The 20,788-nt window shown below is 36.6% G+C and overlaps 1 protein-coding gene across 1 annotated transcript; it reads left to right on the top strand.

Moving 5' to 3' along the window:
• The first annotated feature begins 14,062 nt into the window (after nt 1-14,062).
• LOC104238252 (neutral/alkaline invertase 3, chloroplastic-like) lies at nt 14,063-20,551 on the top strand. The gene is made up of 6 exons (XM_009792572.2): nt 14,063-14,814; nt 15,444-15,609; nt 15,692-15,903; nt 17,375-17,868; nt 17,972-18,020; nt 19,952-20,551. Exons 1-6 carry the CDS (start codon nt 14,134-14,136, stop codon nt 20,276-20,278), a joined length of 1,929 nt encoding a protein of 642 aa, XP_009790874.1. The 5' UTR covers nt 14,063-14,133; the 3' UTR covers nt 20,279-20,551.
• The last annotated feature ends 237 nt before the right edge of the window (nt 20,552-20,788 follow it).

The raw sequence follows: 20,788 nt of genomic DNA on the forward strand, positions 1-20,788 counted from the left end.
TCCATCCCGAAGTCTAAAGAATTTTTACAAATACTTATAGAGGGCTCCGCAACTTATATATTTCGTTTATCGAGGCTTGTCTAATTCATTATTTAAAAAAGAATTACAACGTCATGGAAATGCATCTCAAACCACGTCACAATTAATGTACCCGTGATTGTCGACATATTTCGACTTCGTTGAGATTTGGATTTAGGTCACATAAATGTGCACCCGGGTTTAAGAAGGTAAGGTTATTAAAGTACGCTCCTAACAGTGACTAACGCGTTATTACATTTGGAAAGGCCGTGAAATTTGCTAAACGGTCCATCCCGAATTCTATGTATTCATGATATCCATTTATTGAGGGCCCCGCAATTCATGTGTTCTATTTGGCGGGGCTCATCTCATTTTTATTTTAAAAGGGCAAACCTAAAGCAATCTATAATTTTCTACTTTATTTGTCTCTAAAAAAAAAGGAAAAGTCCTAATTAATTAACGTTACAAAATCGGGCCTCAGAGTTCAAGTCCGGATCCAAACGAAAGGACGAACCTTTTAATTTGAATCCACTACCTAACTTAAAAGCCCAGACCATCCTTAAATGCTAACATGTCATATCAGTCTTGGGCCCAAAGAGCCCAAGCCATAAAATTCGTGCAGGCCAACCGTGAATTTTCAGTGCCCCAAAGTGAGCCTAGGACTAGCCTAGTTCAAATGAACAGGATCAGATCGAGAAGATCGCGGGATAAGCATTTGCACACCATAATTATTCCAACTCCCCAGAGTGTGTTTACCAAATAGTAATAAAATACTACGACGTACGCTCGTTCAAATTGACTACTTATTCATATCCAATTATCATGACCAATTTGTTTAGTTAGTGCTAACGGTGCCCGCTTATTTTAAACAAGTTACTGATGATACCCAATCATGTTTCTGAATTTGATTTTTTAACAAAATAGTGCTATATTAAAGTGAGCACTATCTATACTAAAGCGGTTGCTAGATAACCATGAATTCAAGTAGTCCCAAAACAAACCAGCGCACATTCGAACATTCTGATGCTTCTGTTTCTAATTAAATTATTGTCCCTAACTAATTGCCCATTTTGACATGAATCCTTTATAGCAGAACAAATCAAGAGTTCAAATAACTTCATCTAGTACTAATTGTTATGGTAAAGCAACTGACAACCTAGCAGCTCAAATTTGTAAACTAACAGCATGTCAATAGGAGCATAGCAGTTCAGTAGCTCTTAATTACAATCCATGTGTATCCACTATTCACATAATACTAAACACATAATCAATATCGACTAGATATAATTAACTAACAATTCATCCAATTGTAAACAACAAGAAGCCTATAAATGAACACAAATCTGTGAACATTTCCATTTTTTCAACTTCAATGAGCTACATCAAGGCGATTTGAAAAGTGTACCTAGATTGGAAAACAGGACAAGAAGAAGGAGAAGTCTGTAGTAGGTAAGCAGCAGACAATGTAGCAGCAATGGGATTTAGAACAGCTCCAAAAAAACCAGTTTTAAGACCAGGATAACACTCAACCACAACCCGGAATGCGTTTGTCAACCAACAGCAATACAGACACCCAAAAACAGAACAAACTGAGCTCGGATAAATTCAGAAATAGAATCAATAGACTGCCAAATAGATTCAACAATCAAAAGGGGCAAGAACCAGTGCTTGGAATCTAAATTCTGCCTAGAACTCAATGGAACAATACCCTTTCTTTATACTCTCTCTTAGAACTGATTCAAGACTCAAAAATATTCCTCTCAGATTCACTCTTTCCTCTCTCCAGGTCCCTCCTCAAATTTTCAGAAATTAAAATCCCCCCCTAAATCTGTCTTAAGTGACTCTATTTATAACCAACTGACCCTGCCCCTCAACTTTTAAAAGCACTTTGGCCAGAATTTTCCCACTAATTGTGCCCATCATCTCCTTTTAATTCCACTAGTATATGTTTTGTTCCCCACTACACTTGTCTTTTCTTTATTTAAATTCAAATAGGTATGGGCACCAATTTCTTAATCCATTTTCTTTAAATCTTCCCCCACCATTATGTCTTGTTCCCCATTAGCACTAAACAATTGTACTAGTTTAATGGTATTTTAGTACCCTACTGTCAGCCAACTTAAACTAGCCAATTTCTGAACTTTTCAATCCCCAAAATACCCCCTTAACCCCTATGTATTATTGTCATGCCCTACTGTCCTGCCTAATCCCTTTAATTGGTAACAAACCCCAAACAGCTATAACCAATTCAAACTATCAAATTCCTAACAACTGACTACTAACTCAACTAGACAGATTTCAAAACTTCAGATATTGAAAAACCAATAGACTCCCTGATAACCAACTAAATAAGTAATCAACAACATGAATTGCAAACAAAGGGAATCACACACTATAGAATAAGTTTTAATTCACAACAATTGGCTAAGCCCAACTACTATCAACATGTGACTGCAATTAGAGATGAGGCAAAGCAAGTGTCATGAAATGAAACCTGATTAATAACACGAGTCTAGGTTCAGATAATCATGAACCATTTCCTAAGCATTAGGTCTATTGTATAGGCTAACATTACTGATTAAGGGATCATAATGACAACATAATTGGTAGCCTGAACTCGAACAAACTAAACAGACACGAATTCAACCAGTTTGGACTTTAGACTAATGAAACTAAACAGACACAAACTCGCAAACTGGCCCAGGTTTGGACCTTAGACTACTGATTATAATTCAAACGGGAAATTCATGCCAATTTACAGAAGGGGAGAGGACAAAGTAAACAAATGGAACTACAAGAGTGAACAACCAAAACTGGGTGTAAAAGACTTACCCGAATCACAATTCAATAAAAACTCGAGGCTCTTCCCATTTTCAAGCCGAGACGGACTTTAACCATGTGTTTTCGAAGGAAAATAGCATGGCTAAAGTCAGTCCCTGGCTCAAAATTTATGGAACCTGGCCTGCCTAACTTCGATCTAGAATCTGAGCTACCCCACGATGATTTGAACAGAGTCGATCAGGGATTTATGGTGAGGGGTCCAGGAAGTCACAGGGGGTGAATTTGGTGGCATTTGAACGGATTAGGGTTTGGGTCGATTCCTTTGATTTAAGATTCGAGAAGCTCGAGGGTGATTCGAAGCAAACTGAGTGTGGGACTGGAACGAGGAAGTCTTGGGGAAGCGGTGGTGTGAAAGTGTGGGCTATTGGACGAGATAGGGTTCCGGCCTAATTTTCGATCTAAAATTTGAAGCACATGGCTGGGATTCGAGGACAATGGCGGGTATATTCGGAAAGAGGAGGGCGTTGTGGTTCAGGGGTGTGAAGATGGGGTCGTTTGGACCACCGGAACCGCCGTGAGGCGATTTCTGGTGGGCGGAGGACGGTGGTTGAAGGCGGCGGATATGTTTGGTCTCTGAAGCTCAGAGACGAAGAGGTGAAGGAGGGGTTTGGTTTAGGGGGCGTGGGGGTAAGGAATCAAGGATATATATGGGGGGTAATCCTGGCCGTTGGATCAAGCACGACCAACGACCTGGATTAATTCATTTAACAGACACGGTGTCGTTTTGGAGTAGTACTGGGGCGGGGTCGATCCGGGTAACGGGTCGGGTGGTGGGGATTGTTCTGAGGCGTTGGATCAAATGAAATGGGTGGCCTGGATCTATCGGCTATATACGACGTCGTTTGGATATATTTGGGGATTGACTGGACCGTTCGATCGAGTGAGATCAACGGCCCAGATTTTTCATGCCCAAACGGTGTCGTTCCATCCGCCCTCAAGGCTGGCTGGGTTGGACCGGGCAAGAGGGTATTTGGACTGGGCCTGAACTCTCTTTTAAAATCGGCCCAGTCCGATGTTTCTCTTGTTTTCTTCTTTTTCTTCTATTTTCTTTTTTAATTCCCAAAACCAAAATTCTAAAATAAATTGTAAAGCCAAAATTATCCTACAAAGTACTAATCAACCCTTAATAATAATTATCACACACAATTGAATATCAATTAAAAATAAAATCACACAATTTGACATTAAATGCTAAAATGCAAAGTAAATTATTATTTTTTTGTGATTTTTCATTTTGTAAAACAAACTTGTTTGTTTAATTAATTCCTAAATTGTAAAATTAAATCCTAAATGCACATGCAACACATATTTTTTGTATTTTTCTTAATTAAAGTAGAAAAAAGCATGCACAGACAAAAAATACAAATAAATCACAAACACCACCAAACCATTTTATTTTGAATTTTTGGGAGTAGTTCTCATAGGGCAAAAATCACGTGCTCACAATAATATCCGGCCATGTTTATTGTTTACTTTTTATAGCTAATATAAATATATGATATACCGATAACACACGATTATACACATATTATATATGGATTATATATAAATTACACATCATTCAATTTTTAAATTTAAGTGGTCGGGTGAACACCTATTTAGGCTGATTAGATAAAGCCAAAAGAAAAATATGAAATAATTTCAACCAAAGACTAAAAATATAATTAAAGTTCATATGTAGACAATTTTTATTAAAACTCATCCTTTTATAGTGAAATAAATTAATTTTTTGTAACAAAAGAAATAATGACATAAAAAATAAGATAAAAGTAAATAAATATTGAAAAAAATGTTAGAAAGATCTAAAAACGAGAAATAAAAGATGACAACAAATTTCTTCTTATGTTTCATCTTTGTTGGGAATGAAAATTTTGAAAGTTAATCTCATTGATTTAAAATTCTTTTTTTCAACTAAAATACATAGATTGTAAGATAAGGATATCTTAGAATATTTTTTTAATTTACATTATGTGTCGTTTTTAAAAAAATTACTATTACTAACAAACTAATATGATATTTGAATTTGATTTGGAATGCAATTTGAGTAGTTTGCATTGAGCTTAAGCCAAGTATGGTGTCAAAAAATAAATTACTTGACAATTTTAAGACAATATATGCATTATTTTATAATAATAATCAACTAATTTAATATTTGATGATTCAAAGAAAATTTTTTTGTATATATAGGGCATTAAAAATTCAAATTCTGGGGCTAGAGATATCGATAAATTTAAAGCGGAGTCATACTGAAATAAATCCGGCCAAAGAAATATTTAAATTTTTAGATAGCCGATTAAAGTGAATTTTAAATTAACGATAATATCTTCATTTGCATCATTATAAAGATAATCATTATTATAATATATATAAAGTTTTAGAAATTGAAATTTCAGAATAGAAATATTTTTTGAAAGATAAAATCGTACCAAATAAGAGTTCAAATCGTTGTATAAGAGTCACGTCGTAATCAAAGAATCGTTTATATCGTATCAACCTTTGTGTTTTGCCATAAATATGAGTTATTATTTCACTTTGTGTCTATTTTTAGGTTCCAATTACACCTGTAAATAGTACAAAAATAAAATTATCACTACGAGAATTGAGAAAATGTTAGTCTTTTTTCATGTAGTGTTTCTTAATTAATATCTGACGATTATCTATAATTATTTAGAAGGTTTAAATGTTAAGGTTATTTACATATAATTCAAATAACTCAGATATTTAACATGGTTAATGTCAAATATCAAAATGGAGTAAAAAAATTCACTAGCTAAAGAAATTTTTATATTTTAAGATAGCCAACTAAAATGAGTTTTGAACTAAGAATAATATTTTCAATTACATTATTATAAAAATTATTATTATTAAAAAAATAATGTTTTAGAAACTGAAATTTTAAGAAAGAAATATTTTTTTAAGAGATATCAACACACCAAATAAGAGTTCACGTAGTAGTAAAAGAGTTAAGTCTTATCCAAAGAGTCATTGTCTCAACATTTGATTGTTTTGCCATAAATATGAGTTATTATTTTGCTTCCTGACTATTTTTAGATATTCCATTTTCAGGCCCTCATCAAGGTGATGGCGTAGGAATATCATTGCTTTGGCACGGTCTTGGTTTGATGCCTGATTTTTATCCTTGATGGTGTCTGCCAGACCCATCGCATCAAGATGAATTTCAGCATCAAGCACCCAAGACATGTAGCTTTTGCCCGATATATCCAGGGCTACAAATTCAAGTTTAGAAAGATTTGACATTATTTAGGAAAAGAAAGTTCTTACCTCTAATACTTTCAAAGTATTTGCTCGAGATGTCAGAGTCTCGTGCTGATAACGTGTTATAAAATAAAGACTGTAAAGTAAAGACAAGTATAGAGAGAAACTGTTATATTATTCGAATTCAAACTGATGTACATAATGAACTGAAATCTCTTCTATTTATAGAAGAAAGGAAGCTGCTGTGTAAGCTGCTACTATACCAGATATGGATAATCTTCTACTGAGAGCAATGTTTATCCATAACGGAGTACTGAAAGGATAAGCTTATTATACCCGATATGGATAATCTTCTACCGGGGGTAATGTTTATCCATAACTGGGTACTGAAAGGATAAGCTTATTATACCCGGTATGGATAATCTTCTACCGGGGATAATATTTATCCATAACTGGGTACTGAAAGGATAAGCTTATTATACCCGGTATGGATAATCTTCTACCGGGGGTAATGTTTATCCATAACTGGGTACTGAAAGGATAAGCTTATTATACCCGGTATGGATAATCTTCTACCGGGGATAATATTTATCCATAACTGGGTACTGAAAGGATAAGCTTATTATACCCGGTATGGATAATCTTCTACCGGGGGTAATGTTTATCCATAACCGGGTATCGAAGTGATAAGCTTCTTCAGGAAGCTTATTTCCAATAGAGTACTTAAATAGATAAACATATTTACGGTGGAGTCCCATATGGATAAGCTTCTTCAGGAAGCTTATTTACAACGGAGTACTAAATGAACATCCATAATATAATATATTTATAACACTCCCCCTTGGATGTTCATTAAAATCTATTTGTTTAGTAAAGTTTAGATCTTTGAGAAAAAAATGGGATCTTTTCTTATACTTATCAAGTTTTCTTAGTTTGTAAACTGGTATAATGGTTCCCGTTTTCTCCATCATTTTGCGCTTAAGGGAATTGACCATCTGGAGTTGTCACTGTGAGTTTACTTAGAAAAGCAACAGTTGTGACTGCAACAATTGGTTTATGTCTTTTGAGCTTATTCAATTCTTGAACTTGCCAATTTGAATTTATCGGGTTTTTTAAAAAGTTGTGTGGGGAAGCTTGCGCGCACCTCAACTATTTCACCGAGTACCTGCTAGGCTGCTACCTCTCACCAACATAGGTACCGACTAACTCTATCACCAGGCTTAGGCAATTTACTGGTTCATGTTAAGTTGTCCTTTTTCTGAAGTAAATTATGTTATTTTATGCAAATGCATTGATTGTTGTTCCTTTTGTACTTGTAAATAATGATTCTAGAAATTAGAACGTTAGATTATACACGTAAATATAAATAAAACAGAAATTAATTTGAGCCCACTAAATTCACAGTGTTTCCTTAAGGAATTTAATCCCCTCCTAGTACCCAAGGTTATGGATTATTTCCTCCCAAGATAGAACGAATTACACACTGGTATAGCGGTACTTCAAACCCCAGTGTTTCAGCGAATACAAAGTTCGGCAGCAAATCACACTTACGGATGCTTTGTTTGTAGTTTAAAACAATGCAGAACAAGGGAGGAAAACTCAGAAGTCGAATGGAAATTCTGAGAGGAAGGAATGCAAATTATAGCCAACGTTGAGTTTTCGGTGAAGAGAAGATCAATAGCTCTCAATTCTTTTTCGATGTGTCTTCAACAAGCTGCTTGCACCATCTATTTATAGTGCAGTTAGCTGCTAAACACGGACCCGCTGCCACTCATTTAGTGGAGCACTTGGCCATGGTGGACGGAGCACCAGGCTGCTAACTAATGGAGCAATCAATATGGCAATGGTGGCTGTAGCACTACTCATGGTGGAATGAGCACTTGGCATTTGCTCATTAATATTCACGGATTGGAAAACATCTGCTACAAACACGGATAATATTACGTTAATATTCAAAATAAATTTGGTCCAAAAAATTAATCAATCAATCGATCATTTGACCAAATCCAAATCCAAATCCAAATTTAAAGTCGAAGCCGAAGCCGTAGCCGAAGCACCATTGTGGGAGGTGCACTAGGCTGCATTGTTGCTTAGTGTTGCAACACAATACACGGATTGGAAAACATCCGTTACAAACACGGATTATATCACGTTAATATTCACTATTAACAAATAAATTTGGTCCAAAAAATTAATCAATCGATCGATCATTTGACCAAATCCGAATCCAAATCCCATTTCCCATTCACTCTAATTTTAAGACTATTTCATCTTAAACAAAAACTCAACAATCCCCCACATGAATGGGGAATGGCTATATCATGGAAGTATGCATGAAAAACTTGTGTGATTTGCAAACAAGAATTAATTGCATCTGGATAAGTAGGTTTCCCTTTGAACTTTCCGTAGTGAACTTATGTCGGATATACTCGGTCAATCGGTAGATTTGATATCTTTGAACCGTCGAACTTTAGTGTATACCTAGACAACCATAAGTCACACAATCAATCCCTTAACCGTCTTTGGTTCTCATTGTTGTGTTCGTTTCAGCCATGAACACTGCCTGGTTTCATAAGTGCGTAGAGAATTGGCCTTGCAAAATTCTCCTTGAAGCGGCTAACACTTCACACTTACATAGGTGATTCCTAAACGTGTCATCCCGTAGATACACTATTTGATATACCCTGTATCAAATTTAGAAATCATTAAAAAGCCTTAATGCTTTATCCTTGGTACTGAACATTGTCTCATCACGAGAATGGACTAAAAAAATTTTGTTGACAATGTTGAACCGTCATTAATGACTTTGTTTGATCTCCTTGAACCTAGATCTTGGGATCTCCAGTCTTCTAGGTAGAGTTACCGCCACAATGACTTGTTCTCGGCCATAGTCCCATTCCCCTCGATGATTTCTCAACTACCTCTCTAGTTAGGCCTTTTGTAAGTGGATCCGACACATTATCACTTGACTTTACATAGTCAATCGTGATAATTCCTCTAGAGAGAAGTTCCCTAATGGTTTTATGTCTTCGTCGTATATGACGAGATTTACCGTTATACATAACGCTCCCAGCCCTTCCAATTGCCACTTGGCTATCACAGTGTATGCATATTGGTGCCAACGGTTTGGGCCAAAATGGAATGTCTTCCAAGAAATTCCGGAGCCATTCAGCTTCTTCACCGGCTTTATCTAAGGCTATGAACTCAGCCTCCATTGTAGAGCGGGCAATACATGTTTGTTTGGACGGCTTCCAAGATACCGCTCCTCCACCAATAGTGAATACATATCCACTTGTGGACTTCGAATCAGTTGAACCGGTGATCCAATTTGCATCACAATATCCTTCAATCACCGCAGGCTATTTACTGTAGTGCAAATCAAAGTTTTGGGTATGTTCTAAGTATCCCAAAATTCATTTCATTGCCATCCAATGAGATTGACCTGGATTGCTCGTGTATCGACTTAGTTTACTTATAGAACAAGCTATATCTGTTCGTGTACAATTCATGATGTACATTAAGCATCCCAACACACGAGCATAATCCAATTGTGATATGCTTTGGCCTTTATTCTTTGCTAGTGCAAGATTTACTTCAATTGGAGTCTTTGCAACTTTAAAGCCCAAGTGCTTGAATTTTTCAAGTATTGTCTTAATATAATGAGATTGTGACAATGCCAGACCTTGAGGAGTCTTTTGGATCTTAATCCCCAGAATTAAATCCGCAATTCACAAGTCCTTCATATCAAACTTGCTAGTTAGCATACGCTTAGTAGCATTTATGTTGGCAATGTTATTACTCATTATCAACATATCATCCACATATAGGCAAACAATGACTATGTGATTTGGAACATTTTTAATGTACACACATTTATCACATTCATTTATCTTAAAACCATTTGACAACATTGTTTGGTCAAATTTCGCATGCCATTGTTTGGGTGCTTGTTTTAGTCCGTAAAGGGACTTAACAAGTCTACATACCTTATTTTCTTTACCTGGAACCACAAACCCTTCAGGTTGTTCCATGTAAATTTCTTCCTCCAACTCTCCATTTAAGAAGGCCGTTTTAACATCCATTTGATGAATTTCAAGACCATACACTGCAGCTAATGCTACTAACATCCGTATGGACGTAATCCTTGTAACTGGGGAGTATGTATCAAAGTAGTCAAGACCTTCTCGTTGTCTATACCCTTTGACAACAAGTCTTGCCTTAAATTTATCAATAGTGCCATCATCTTTCATTTTTCTCTTAAAAATCCATTTAGAACCCAAAGGTTTATTTCCAGGAGGAAGATCAACCAATTCTCATGTATGGTTGTTCAATATGGATTCTATTTCACTATTGACTGCCTCTTTCCAGAACAATGATTCCGAAGAAGACATAGCTTCTTTAAATGTTCGAGGCTCATTTTCCAATAAGAAAGTCACAAAATCTGGTCCAAACGAAGTAGACGTTCTTTGACGTTTACTACGTCTTGGATCCCCCTGATTAAATGTACTTTCTTTTGTTTCTTCCCGAGGTCGTTTAGATCCTTCACCAATCGACTCGCATTCCTTTTTATACGGATATATATTTTCAAAGAACTCAGCATTATCTAATTCTATAACCGTATTATTATGAATGTCGGGATTTTCTGATTTATGAACCAGAAATTGATATGCTTTACTATTAGTCGCATATCCTATGAAAACACAATCAACTGTTTTCGGTCCTATTTTTATCCTTTTGGGTTTAGGAACTTGCACTTTTGCTAAACACCCCCACACTTTAAAATAATTTAAGTTGGGCTTCCTTCCTTTCCATTTTTCATATGGAATGGATTGTGTTTTGCTATGGGGTACTCGATTTAGTATTCGGTTAGCCGTAAGAACGGCTTCCCCCACAAGTTCTGTGGCAAACCAGAACTTATCAACAATGCGTTCATCATCTCCTTTAATGAACGATTCTTTCTTTCCGCAATCCCATTGGATTGGGGCGTGTAAGGGGCTGTTGTTTGATGAATAATTCCATATTCTAAACATATTTGTTCAAAAGGAGATTCATATTCACCACCCCTATCACTTCTTATCATTTTGATTTTCTTGTTAAGTTGCGTTTCAACTTCATTTTTGTATTGCTTGAATGCGTCTATTGCTTCATCTTTACTATTAAGTAAGTAAACATAGCAATATCGAGTACTATCGTCAATAAAAGTTATGAAATACTTCTTTCCACCGCGAGATGGTATTGACTTCATGTCACAAATATCTGTGTGAATTAAGTCTAAAGGATTTGAATTCCTTTCAACCGACTTATAAGGATGTTTAACATACTTAGATTCCACACATATTTGACATTTTGATTTTTCGCATTCAAACTTAGGCAATACTTCCAAGTTAATCATTTTTCGCAAGGTTTTATAATTGACATGACCCAAACGTACATGCCATAAATCATTTGACTCAAGTAAGTAAGAAGAAGCTGAAGTTTTATTATTAGTTTCAACAACTATTACATTCAGCTTGAAAAGGCCCTCAGTAAGGTAACCTTTTCCTACAAACATTTCATTCTTACTAATCACTACCTTGTCAGATACAAAAACGCACTTGAAACCGTGCTTTACAAGAAGTCCAGTAGAGACTAAGTTCTTCCTAATCTCGGGAACATGAAGGACGTTGTTCAAAGTCATGACCTTGCCAGAAGTCATCTTGAGAAATATCTTACCGTATCCTTCAATTTTTGTTGTAGCAGCATTTCCCATAGAGAGCGTCTCTTCGGGTCCAGCAGAAGCATATGTAGAAAATGCTTCCCTCACAGCACAAACATGGCGAGTGGCTCCAGAATCAATCCACCACTCCTTTGGGTTTCCTACCAGGTTGCATTCAGAAAGCATGGCGCACAAGTCATCAACATCATCATGCTTTTCTACCATGTTTGCTTGACCCCTTTGCTTGTCTTTCTTCCGAGCACGACACTCCGTAGATTTGTGTCCGGTTTTCCCACAGTTGTAGCAGTTTCCACTGAACCGCTTCTTGCTTGGGTTGTATTTCGGACCAGAAGCCTTCTTTCTCTTTTTGTTATCTTCAACAATATTTGCTCCCATTATTGTTGAATTTCCACGGCCTCTCCTTTCAGCAGCTTTATTGTCCTCTTCGATTCTCAATCGAACAATGAGATCTTCAAGAGACATCTCCTTTCGTTTGTGTTTCAAATAATTTTTAAAGTCCTTCCACAATGGTGGCAACTTCTCAATTATTGCTGCTACTTGGAATGCCTCATTGATGACAAGATCTTCAATGAAAATTTCGTTAGTAAAATTACTAAAAATTTTACTTTCAACATTAGCAATTATTTGAAATATACCTTCAGCAAGTAGATCATGAATAATCACTTGTAACTCCTGGACTTGGGTAATAACAGACTTGCTATCTGCCATTTTGTAGTCCAAAAATTTTGCAGCGACGAATTTCTTCATCCCGACATCTTCAGTTTTGTATTTCTTTTCAAGCGCATTCCACAATTCTTTTGACGTCTCCACGCCACTGTATACATTATACAGATTATCCTCCAGTCCGCTAAGAATATAATTCCTGCACAAGAAGTCAGAATGCTTCCACGCCTCAATCACGAGAAAGCTATCATTCTCTGGAGTTTCATCTGGAAGATCAGGAACATCTTCCTTGATGAACTTCTGTAGACATAACGTAGTCAAGTAGAAGAACATCTTTTGCTGCCAGCGCTTGAAATCCATCCCGGAAAATTTTCCGGGTTTCTCTGCCGGTGCCAACGCCGGAGTTCGACTTGTCGATGCGTTGGCAGTCATCATCGGAACAGCTTGATTTCCGTCATTCGCCATTTTTACTGTAAAAATGACACAAACAAACGTTTAATAAACGTTTAAAACTGGAGTGAAAAATCACGTAGATTTTAATCTCCAACAAAACGCCACGAAGGCTTTACTCTCCAAATGGGAGTACACAAAACCACAAAGGTTTTAAGTTTCCAGAATAATAAGAATAACACAAATACAGAAATTAAAATTATTAAATTCCTTAAGCTTGTTGTTCCTTTTGTACTTGTAAATAATGATTCTAGAAATTAGAACGTTAGCTTATACACGTAAATATAAATAAAACAGAAATTAATTTGAGCCCACTAAATTCACAGTGTTTCCTTAAGGAATTTAATCCCCTCCTAGTACCCAAGGTTATGGATTATTTCCTCCCAAGATAGAACGAATTACACACTGGTATAGCGGTACTTCAAACCCCAGTGTTTCAGCGAATACAAAGTTCGGCAGCAAATCACACTTACGGATGCTTTGTTTGTAGTTTAAAACAATGCAGAACAAGGGAGGAAAACTCAGAAGTCGAATGGAAATTCTGAGAGGAAGGAATGCAAATTATAGCCAACGTTGAGTTTTCGGTGAAGAGAAGATCAATAGCTCTCAATTCTGTTTTCGGTGTGTCTTCAACAAGCTGCTTGCACCATCTATTTATAGTGCAGTTAGCTGCTAAACACGGACCCGCTGCCACTCATTTAGTGGAGCACTTGGCCATGGTGGACGGAGCACCAGGCTGCTAACTAATGGAGCAATCAATATGGCAATGGTGGTTGTAGCACTACTCATGGTGGAATGAGCACTTGGCACTTGCTCATTAATATTCACGGATTGGAAAACATCCGTTACAAACACGGATAATATTACGTTAATATTCAAAATAAATTTGGTTCAAAAAATTAATCAATCAATCATTTGACCGAAGTCGAAGCCGAGCGACGACGACGGCGCGAGGCTTGCCTTCTTCAACTCTTTAAGAGCTACATGAAGTGCATTTGTATATAAACCCACCAAACTCCTTTTCCTCTACCAACCAGGGACAATGTCTCATTAAAAGGAGAGTGAAACTTAAAATTTTACTCAAATTTTTCATTTCCTTCCATTTCTCGTTCATCCTTTTTTTAATACCTTTTTTAATATAGAAAGAAACTCTAACATTGATTAAATCCAGAAGTTGTTACTATAGTTGCAAAGCTGAAGGCACCACAAATTTCAGATTCTTACTAAAAATGGGGGCTTCAGGAGCAGCCCTACACTTTTTATCCGGGGAGTTTTCATGTCAATTCCGAACAAGTTCAATCTTGACGAAGTCGAGCTCTTTACTTTGCTATGAGCATTGTTTAAAAAGTATAAATATTGGGGACACGACGTATCAGCAGATCAAGGGTTTAAGTAAGTGGAGATATTGCTCAAGGTTAAATGCTTTTCGCGGCATACATAGTGTTTTTCGCGGAGAAAAGCTTCAAAATCAGTTCAATTCATTGATCTGCAATTGCCAACAACCTGAGAGATTCAATGAGACAATCATTAAGGATGGAAATGGGAGGTCAATTCACACAATTAGTTCAAATATTCCAAATCATGATCAAGATGAACAGATGATTAAGCAGGAAAATGGAGCTCAGCTTTTTAGTAAAGGTCTGAAAACTGCTGCCATGGTTAATAGTGCGTTGCCTAGGACCAACACGGGCTCTATTGAAGATGAAGCGTGGCATTTCTTGCGAGCTGCCATGGTTTATTACTATGGCGACCCAGTTGGAACTATAGCTGCTAATGATCCAAGTGAAGCAACCATGCTAAACTACGATCAAGTATTTATACGTGATTTTATTCCTTCTGGGATAGCTTTCCTACTAAAAGGAGAATATGATATCGTGAGGAATTTCATACTTCACACGCTTCAGTTGCAGGTAAAGTGTTGTTTTGAGTTTCAGCTTTACCTGCTTTCATATCGGAACATGTGGCTTTTGTCATATTACTTGTTTATGATGATTCAGGATGTAATTTGATTCCTTTCATTAGCATTATGTGTTGCCTTTTACCTAAAGACAATTTTGGCTCGTCGTGATCCCAAACTAGTCCCCTTACTATGGAAGATAGTGTCTCTACATTGCCACTTCTGCTGGCAAATTTGCTTCTAATTAAGCAATTATATATAATATCTGCCGGTCTGCTGGCCATTTTATGCCCAAGTTAACTTTGTGAATTCATTACTTATGCTTTCCCTACTTACTGAGTTTTTGCAATTTTTCTTGTTCTCATATGTACCACTTACTCCTTTAACATGCTTAATGCATCTATAACTTCCATGGCGTTGCATGTTGTACGATTAGCTGCAATGAGATTTTGTCATTCCTCTTAAATGTGGCCTTAGTTTGCCATTAGTTAGAAGTAGTTTTCCCATATGATGCGCAAGAAAAATGCTATTTGACATGTGTGAGACTCATTAAGGAGATTCACTTTACTTAACTTGGTGAAGTTGAAAAAGTTTAGCTCTCATTAGTTTTTTGCCCTAAGCATCTCTTCTTATTCCAAACAGAGTTGGGAGAAAACAATGGATTGCTATAGTCCAGGTCAAGGGCTGATGCCTGCTAGCTTCAAAGTGCGTACCGTTCCACTTGATAATGACGAATCTGCAACAGAAGATGTATTGGATCCAGACTTTGGCGAGGCAGCAATTGGTCGAGTCGCACCCGTTGACTCAGGTGATCTTAAGTTTTGATGCATGTATTTTGTATAGAAAATTTAGGGTTACATGAAGATTTTGACTCTATTAGTTTACTCCAGGATTATGGTGGATTGTACTTCTACGAGCATATGGGAAATGCTCTGGAGATCTTTCTCTTCAGGGGAGAGTTGATGTCCAAACTGGAATGAAGATGATCCTTAGGTTATGTCTTGCAGATGGTTTTGATATGTTTCCGACTTTGTTGGTGACTGATGGTTCTTGCATGATAGATCGCCGCATGGGAATCCATGGCCACCCTCTGGAAATTCAGGTCTTTTCTTTTTCTCCTGTCTTCAAGCAAGCTTGTCCTTTGTGAAACTTTTACCTCAGATGCGTTCTTTCTTCATCCTTTTTTTTTTTTCTCAAAAAGAAAAACTTTATACTTTCCCATGGAGGGATGCTTGAGTTTTACTTTCTTCTCTTATCTCGTTGAGGAAACCTGTTTTCTTCTCCTTATCCTCTCTGTCTGGGTAAATCTTACTTTTGTCCTCTGAAGTTGCTTTCCATACTTATCTGATGCCATTCTTTCGAGCTCAAATTAGTAGATATGGCAGTCTCCTATCATGATTTTCTTCTAGCTCACACAGAAGCCATCAGTTCTATTTGATGTATTGTACTCTAAAGTGCTATTCACCTCCTTTCTTCCTCCATCAGCTGTATGCTGCTATCTCGTTTTATCTGTTTTCTTCTTTCTTTTTGGGACCGGAAACATTGTCATTCATATTTTACCTCTTGGTCCTGATTAGAGGGGGCAAAATGGTTAAAAGAAAACAGTTATCCACCCATATTATCCATTAAAAAATGGGTTGGATAATGAACTTTTTAAAAACGGGTTGAATATGGATAAGAACCATATTATCCACTTAGAAAATGGTTAACCAAATGGATAACCAATGGATAACTAATGTGTTTAACTTTTACATTTGTGAAGCCTCAAACTGGGGGTTACTCAAGTTTGGGAGACTAGAAATTCTCCCAAAAGTGATCATATTCAAGAAGCCATGGATAATATGGATATCCATATTATCCGCCGGATAACCCGTTTTTTATCCATCTCAAATACGTGTCGGATCGGATAATTTATCCGTTTTTTGAATTACCCGTTTTCGACATGCTCATATCCGACCCGACCTGCCCGTTTGCCACCCCTAGTCCTGACTAACCTCTCTGATTTATCATGTCAAAGACCTAGCAGCTAATTTTTTATTATGACATGAGGGTGATACTCATCCCGACAACCAGTGGCTGTAGGTAATAATTATGAAACTAATGTATCAAATTGACTGCAAGTTGATTGAAGTTTTGGAGAACTCTTAGTTTCAAAAAGGAAAGGTGTATGTTCCCACTATTACATATGCCATTGAGGTCCCTTTATTCTCAATTAGTAGCACCATCATTTGAATGATCTCAGTGAAAAGTGGAAATTTATCACCAGAATTAATATCCAGACACAATTACCTTTATTCACAAATAGGCCAGAAGGAGATGTAAGGAAATGTCAAATTATTCATGTTTATATACTCATTACAGGTTCTAAGCTAATAATATTACATGGTCAATATTCCGTGACAGTTTTTTTCTTGATGTAACTACGGATATGACTATTGGTTGTACATATGCTGGGTAATCTTACAAACTCTATTTTCAACTTTCATCACTTCTTCTGGCTACGTATTTGCGTCTCTTCTTCTATTCCAAGAAGGTTCTGCATAATTATATGCTTGATGTTTCATGGTTTGCAGGCATTATATTATTCAGCCTTACTTTGTGCAAGAGAGATGCTTGCTCCAGAGGAGGCATCAACAGACCTTGTTAGAGCACTTAACAATCGACTGCTAGCATTGTCATTTCATATCAGGGAATACTACTGGATCGATGTGAAAAAATTGAACGAGATTTATAGATACAAAACAGAGGAATATTCATATGATGCGATCAACAAGTTCAATATATATCCGGATCAAATTCCTCCCTGGCTGGTGGAATGGATGCCTAGTAAAGGAGGCTATCTTATTGGAAACTTGCAGCCAGCTCACATGGATTTCCGGTTCTTTGCACTTGGGAACCTATGGTCCATTGTAAGCAGTCTTGCTACCATAGATCAGTCACATGCTATTTTAGATCTTATTGAAGCAAAATGGGAAGACTTAGTAGCTGACATGCCGCTAAAGATATGTTATCCTGCTCTTGAGGGTCAGGAATGGCGCATTATTACTGGCGGTGATCCGAAAAACACGTAATGCCTTATTTTCTTTTCTATTTGTTTCTAATATGTATATTCTTTTCTGTCCTCGTCGTAATTTTCCTCACCTTATAATTTTTTGATACTCGTGGTGCAGGCCTTGGTCTTACCATAATGGAGGATCCTGGCCAACTTTGCTCTGGCAGGTAAGTATGCACACCTCTGATTTCATGCTTTCACCACTTATAGCTGCCATCACTTCCTATCCAAGAAAGAAGGGGACTAAAATTTGAGAAGTTCCCTTTAGAAATGGTTGTGATTGACCAAATGCTGCTAACTTCAAACCCATGTGATAGGCAGATGTTTAGTCTATTGAATAAAAGTGGTAACCATTGTTTAAAAGGAGAGGGTTGGGAGTGATTTACCTATCATGGGGCAGTGTTAGTCTTAAGGCAGGGGGTTTAACTCCATGAAATTTCTGGTATTTAATATTAAATTGAAACTGAGTTTGCAAAAATATGAAATACATCAAAAATGTTATAAAAAAGTTTAAATTGTACGAAACCTAAGTTAAATATCTGAATTTAATAACATACATTCAGTATGTAAAAACATAGTATGTCACAAGATCTTACATAATCTTAGTGAAATATATTACACAGACATGTATGTATGTGTCTGTGTGTATAAATATTTCTGTATTATAATATATGTACATATAACTATAAATTTGTATGTATGTATGTGTATAAATATTATATGTATGTATCTATACAAATATGTGTCTGCATGGTCAAATATTTAATGAAAAAATTAGACAGAAAATTGATCTGGGCGCATGGGGCAGATACCTCGATGCGGGTCAAATATTTGCCCCGATGATTGCTTAGTGGTCCGTCAATTTATTCTGGTTACAGATTGACCACCATGAGTTTCACCAACAAATGTATGAGAGTGATGTTCACAAGCTTGATATACTGCATTGTGTTGGAAGGAAAATTTAAAATTCGATGTGAAATATAATGCAGTAGCTAAGGAAAAGTGTCTGTTCTTTTTGCTTACGGTTTAACTTTAAATATGCCTTTACCTTAAATGCATAGGAAGAAACATCACTGATAAGGGGCTTTTAGCACCAGAAGAGACATATAGTGGTTAATGATCTTCGATAATTCCATACATGATGAGATTGAATAAGCATCAAACTATAGCTTAAAAAAAGGCTTTTACTTTCTTTACTCTGCTCATTTTATTTTTTTTGGTAATTAAATCTTTCATTAATCACCAGTAGGAGGAGTTACAAACCCATAGCTTAGCATAAACACAGCTTGCTATCTAAAAGAGAACAAAAACACCAACAACCATTAACATAGCCTACTACATTCTAAAATATCCTTAGAAAACACATTGTTGTAGTATAGCTCTAATTCCTGGAGTAGCTCGGACATTGCAGACATAAGCAATCTGCTTTGCAATACTCTCCCAATTGGTACTCTTCTTCTCAAATATTCGTTGGTTTCTCTCCATCCAAATGGAGTGGATACACTCGGCATACACCATCTTATATCCTTGAGCTGCTTGAGTTCTTCCCTTGGAATTCTTGATTGCCCATTCCACAAATTGTTCCCAGTGCATAAGTAGTACTGGCCCTCTCTGTAACCACTGCATCAGCTTGTTCCACTGATTTCTCGTAAACATACATTGGACAAATAGATGCTCACAAGTTTCATCAGCACTTCGACAGAATATACAACTCGAGGTCATAGTTGTCCAATGACAGAATATACTCTACTCATTTTGTTTATTGATCTCCTACCCTTTATCAGTTAATCACAAAAAGATTCAAAAATTGGTTCCCTTTTTAGCGCTGTAATGTCTTTTTGGATTATCTACTAAGAAACATATCTTTGGCACTGAAGTCATGCTTTTTAACTCTGTGCAATACATGAGTTTTTCATGCGTTAGATGTAATATAAGAACCAGGCAATTTAGACGTATATAACTGTAGCTGCAATAATGTTCTGTCATCTCATCTGAGCATTCACAGAAATGTTTTAACATATAGTAGAATCGAACATGGAAGAGATTCATTGAAAACAAAAAAGATGGGATGATTATTTTAAATGTGAACCGTTTTCAGCTGACAGTAGCATGCATAAAAATGAAGAGGCCAGAAATAGCTGAAAAGGCAATTAAGATTGCAGAGATACGCTTAGCGAGAGACAAGTGGCCCGAATACTATGATACAAGGCGAGGAGGGTTCATCGGGAAACAGGCACGTCTCTTTCAGACATGGACTATTGCAGGATATCTAGTGGCAAAGCAACTTATTGCCAATCCAGAAGCTGCAAAGATTTTAATCAATGTGGAGGATACAGAACTTCTAAGTGCCTTTTCAAGCATTCTGAGCTCAAACCCAAGGCGAAAGCGTTCACGAAAAGGAGTCAAACAGTCCTTCATCATATGAAAATTTTCTTTTTGTTACTTAAGCTTTTGTGTAATATTGGTCTCAGATGAGCTTAAATGTAAAGATATGGTTAGTGAAAATTCATATATATCCGATCCCAACTCAGTTTGGGATTGAGACATAGTTGTAGTTGTTACTTAAAGCGTTTGTATAGTTACTATATCTGCGCGATATACCGGTGATGGAAATTGTGGGAACATGGCATGTGAAGGTGCTGTCCTGTATTAACTTTCCCTCTGTAAATTCATCATAATCCCAGCACATTGTATCTGATTTTCTTTTCCATTTTTCACTTCCCTGTCCCTGTTGGAGAAGTTATCTCCACAATAGTACTACAGGGATCTTGTTGCACATGTATTATCTGATATTGAAATATTATTTGCAAGTCAATGTATGTTTTACAATTTTGTCCATTTTTTCAACTTTCACTTGAAATAGAGGATTTGAAATTGAAAAACTTGTTCGGAGAGTATTTGAAAATAAGGACCTCTCAACTGGCAAGTATGCTAG

The sequence above is a fragment of the Nicotiana sylvestris genome, chromosome 11 (genome assembly GCF_000393655.2).
Source record: "Nicotiana sylvestris chromosome 11, ASM39365v2, whole genome shotgun sequence".
NCBI classification, from domain to species: Eukaryota; Viridiplantae; Streptophyta; class Magnoliopsida; order Solanales; family Solanaceae; genus Nicotiana; species Nicotiana sylvestris.

What these genes read in the sequence shown, in the direction of transcription:
- LOC104238252 (XM_009792572.2), top strand. Translation starts at nt 14,134, where the DNA reads ATGGGGGCTTCAGGAGCAGCCCTACACTTTTTATCCGGGGAGTTTTCA. An exon ending in AGTCGCACCCGTTGACTCAG is followed by an intron (nt 15,610 to 15,691) that starts GTGATCTTAAGT and finishes AGTTTACTCCAG; the next exon opens with GATTATGGTGGATTGTACTT. An exon ending in GGCCAACTTTGCTCTGGCAG is followed by an intron (nt 18,021 to 19,951) that starts GTAAGTATGCAC and finishes AACCGTTTTCAG; the next exon opens with CTGACAGTAGCATGCATAAA.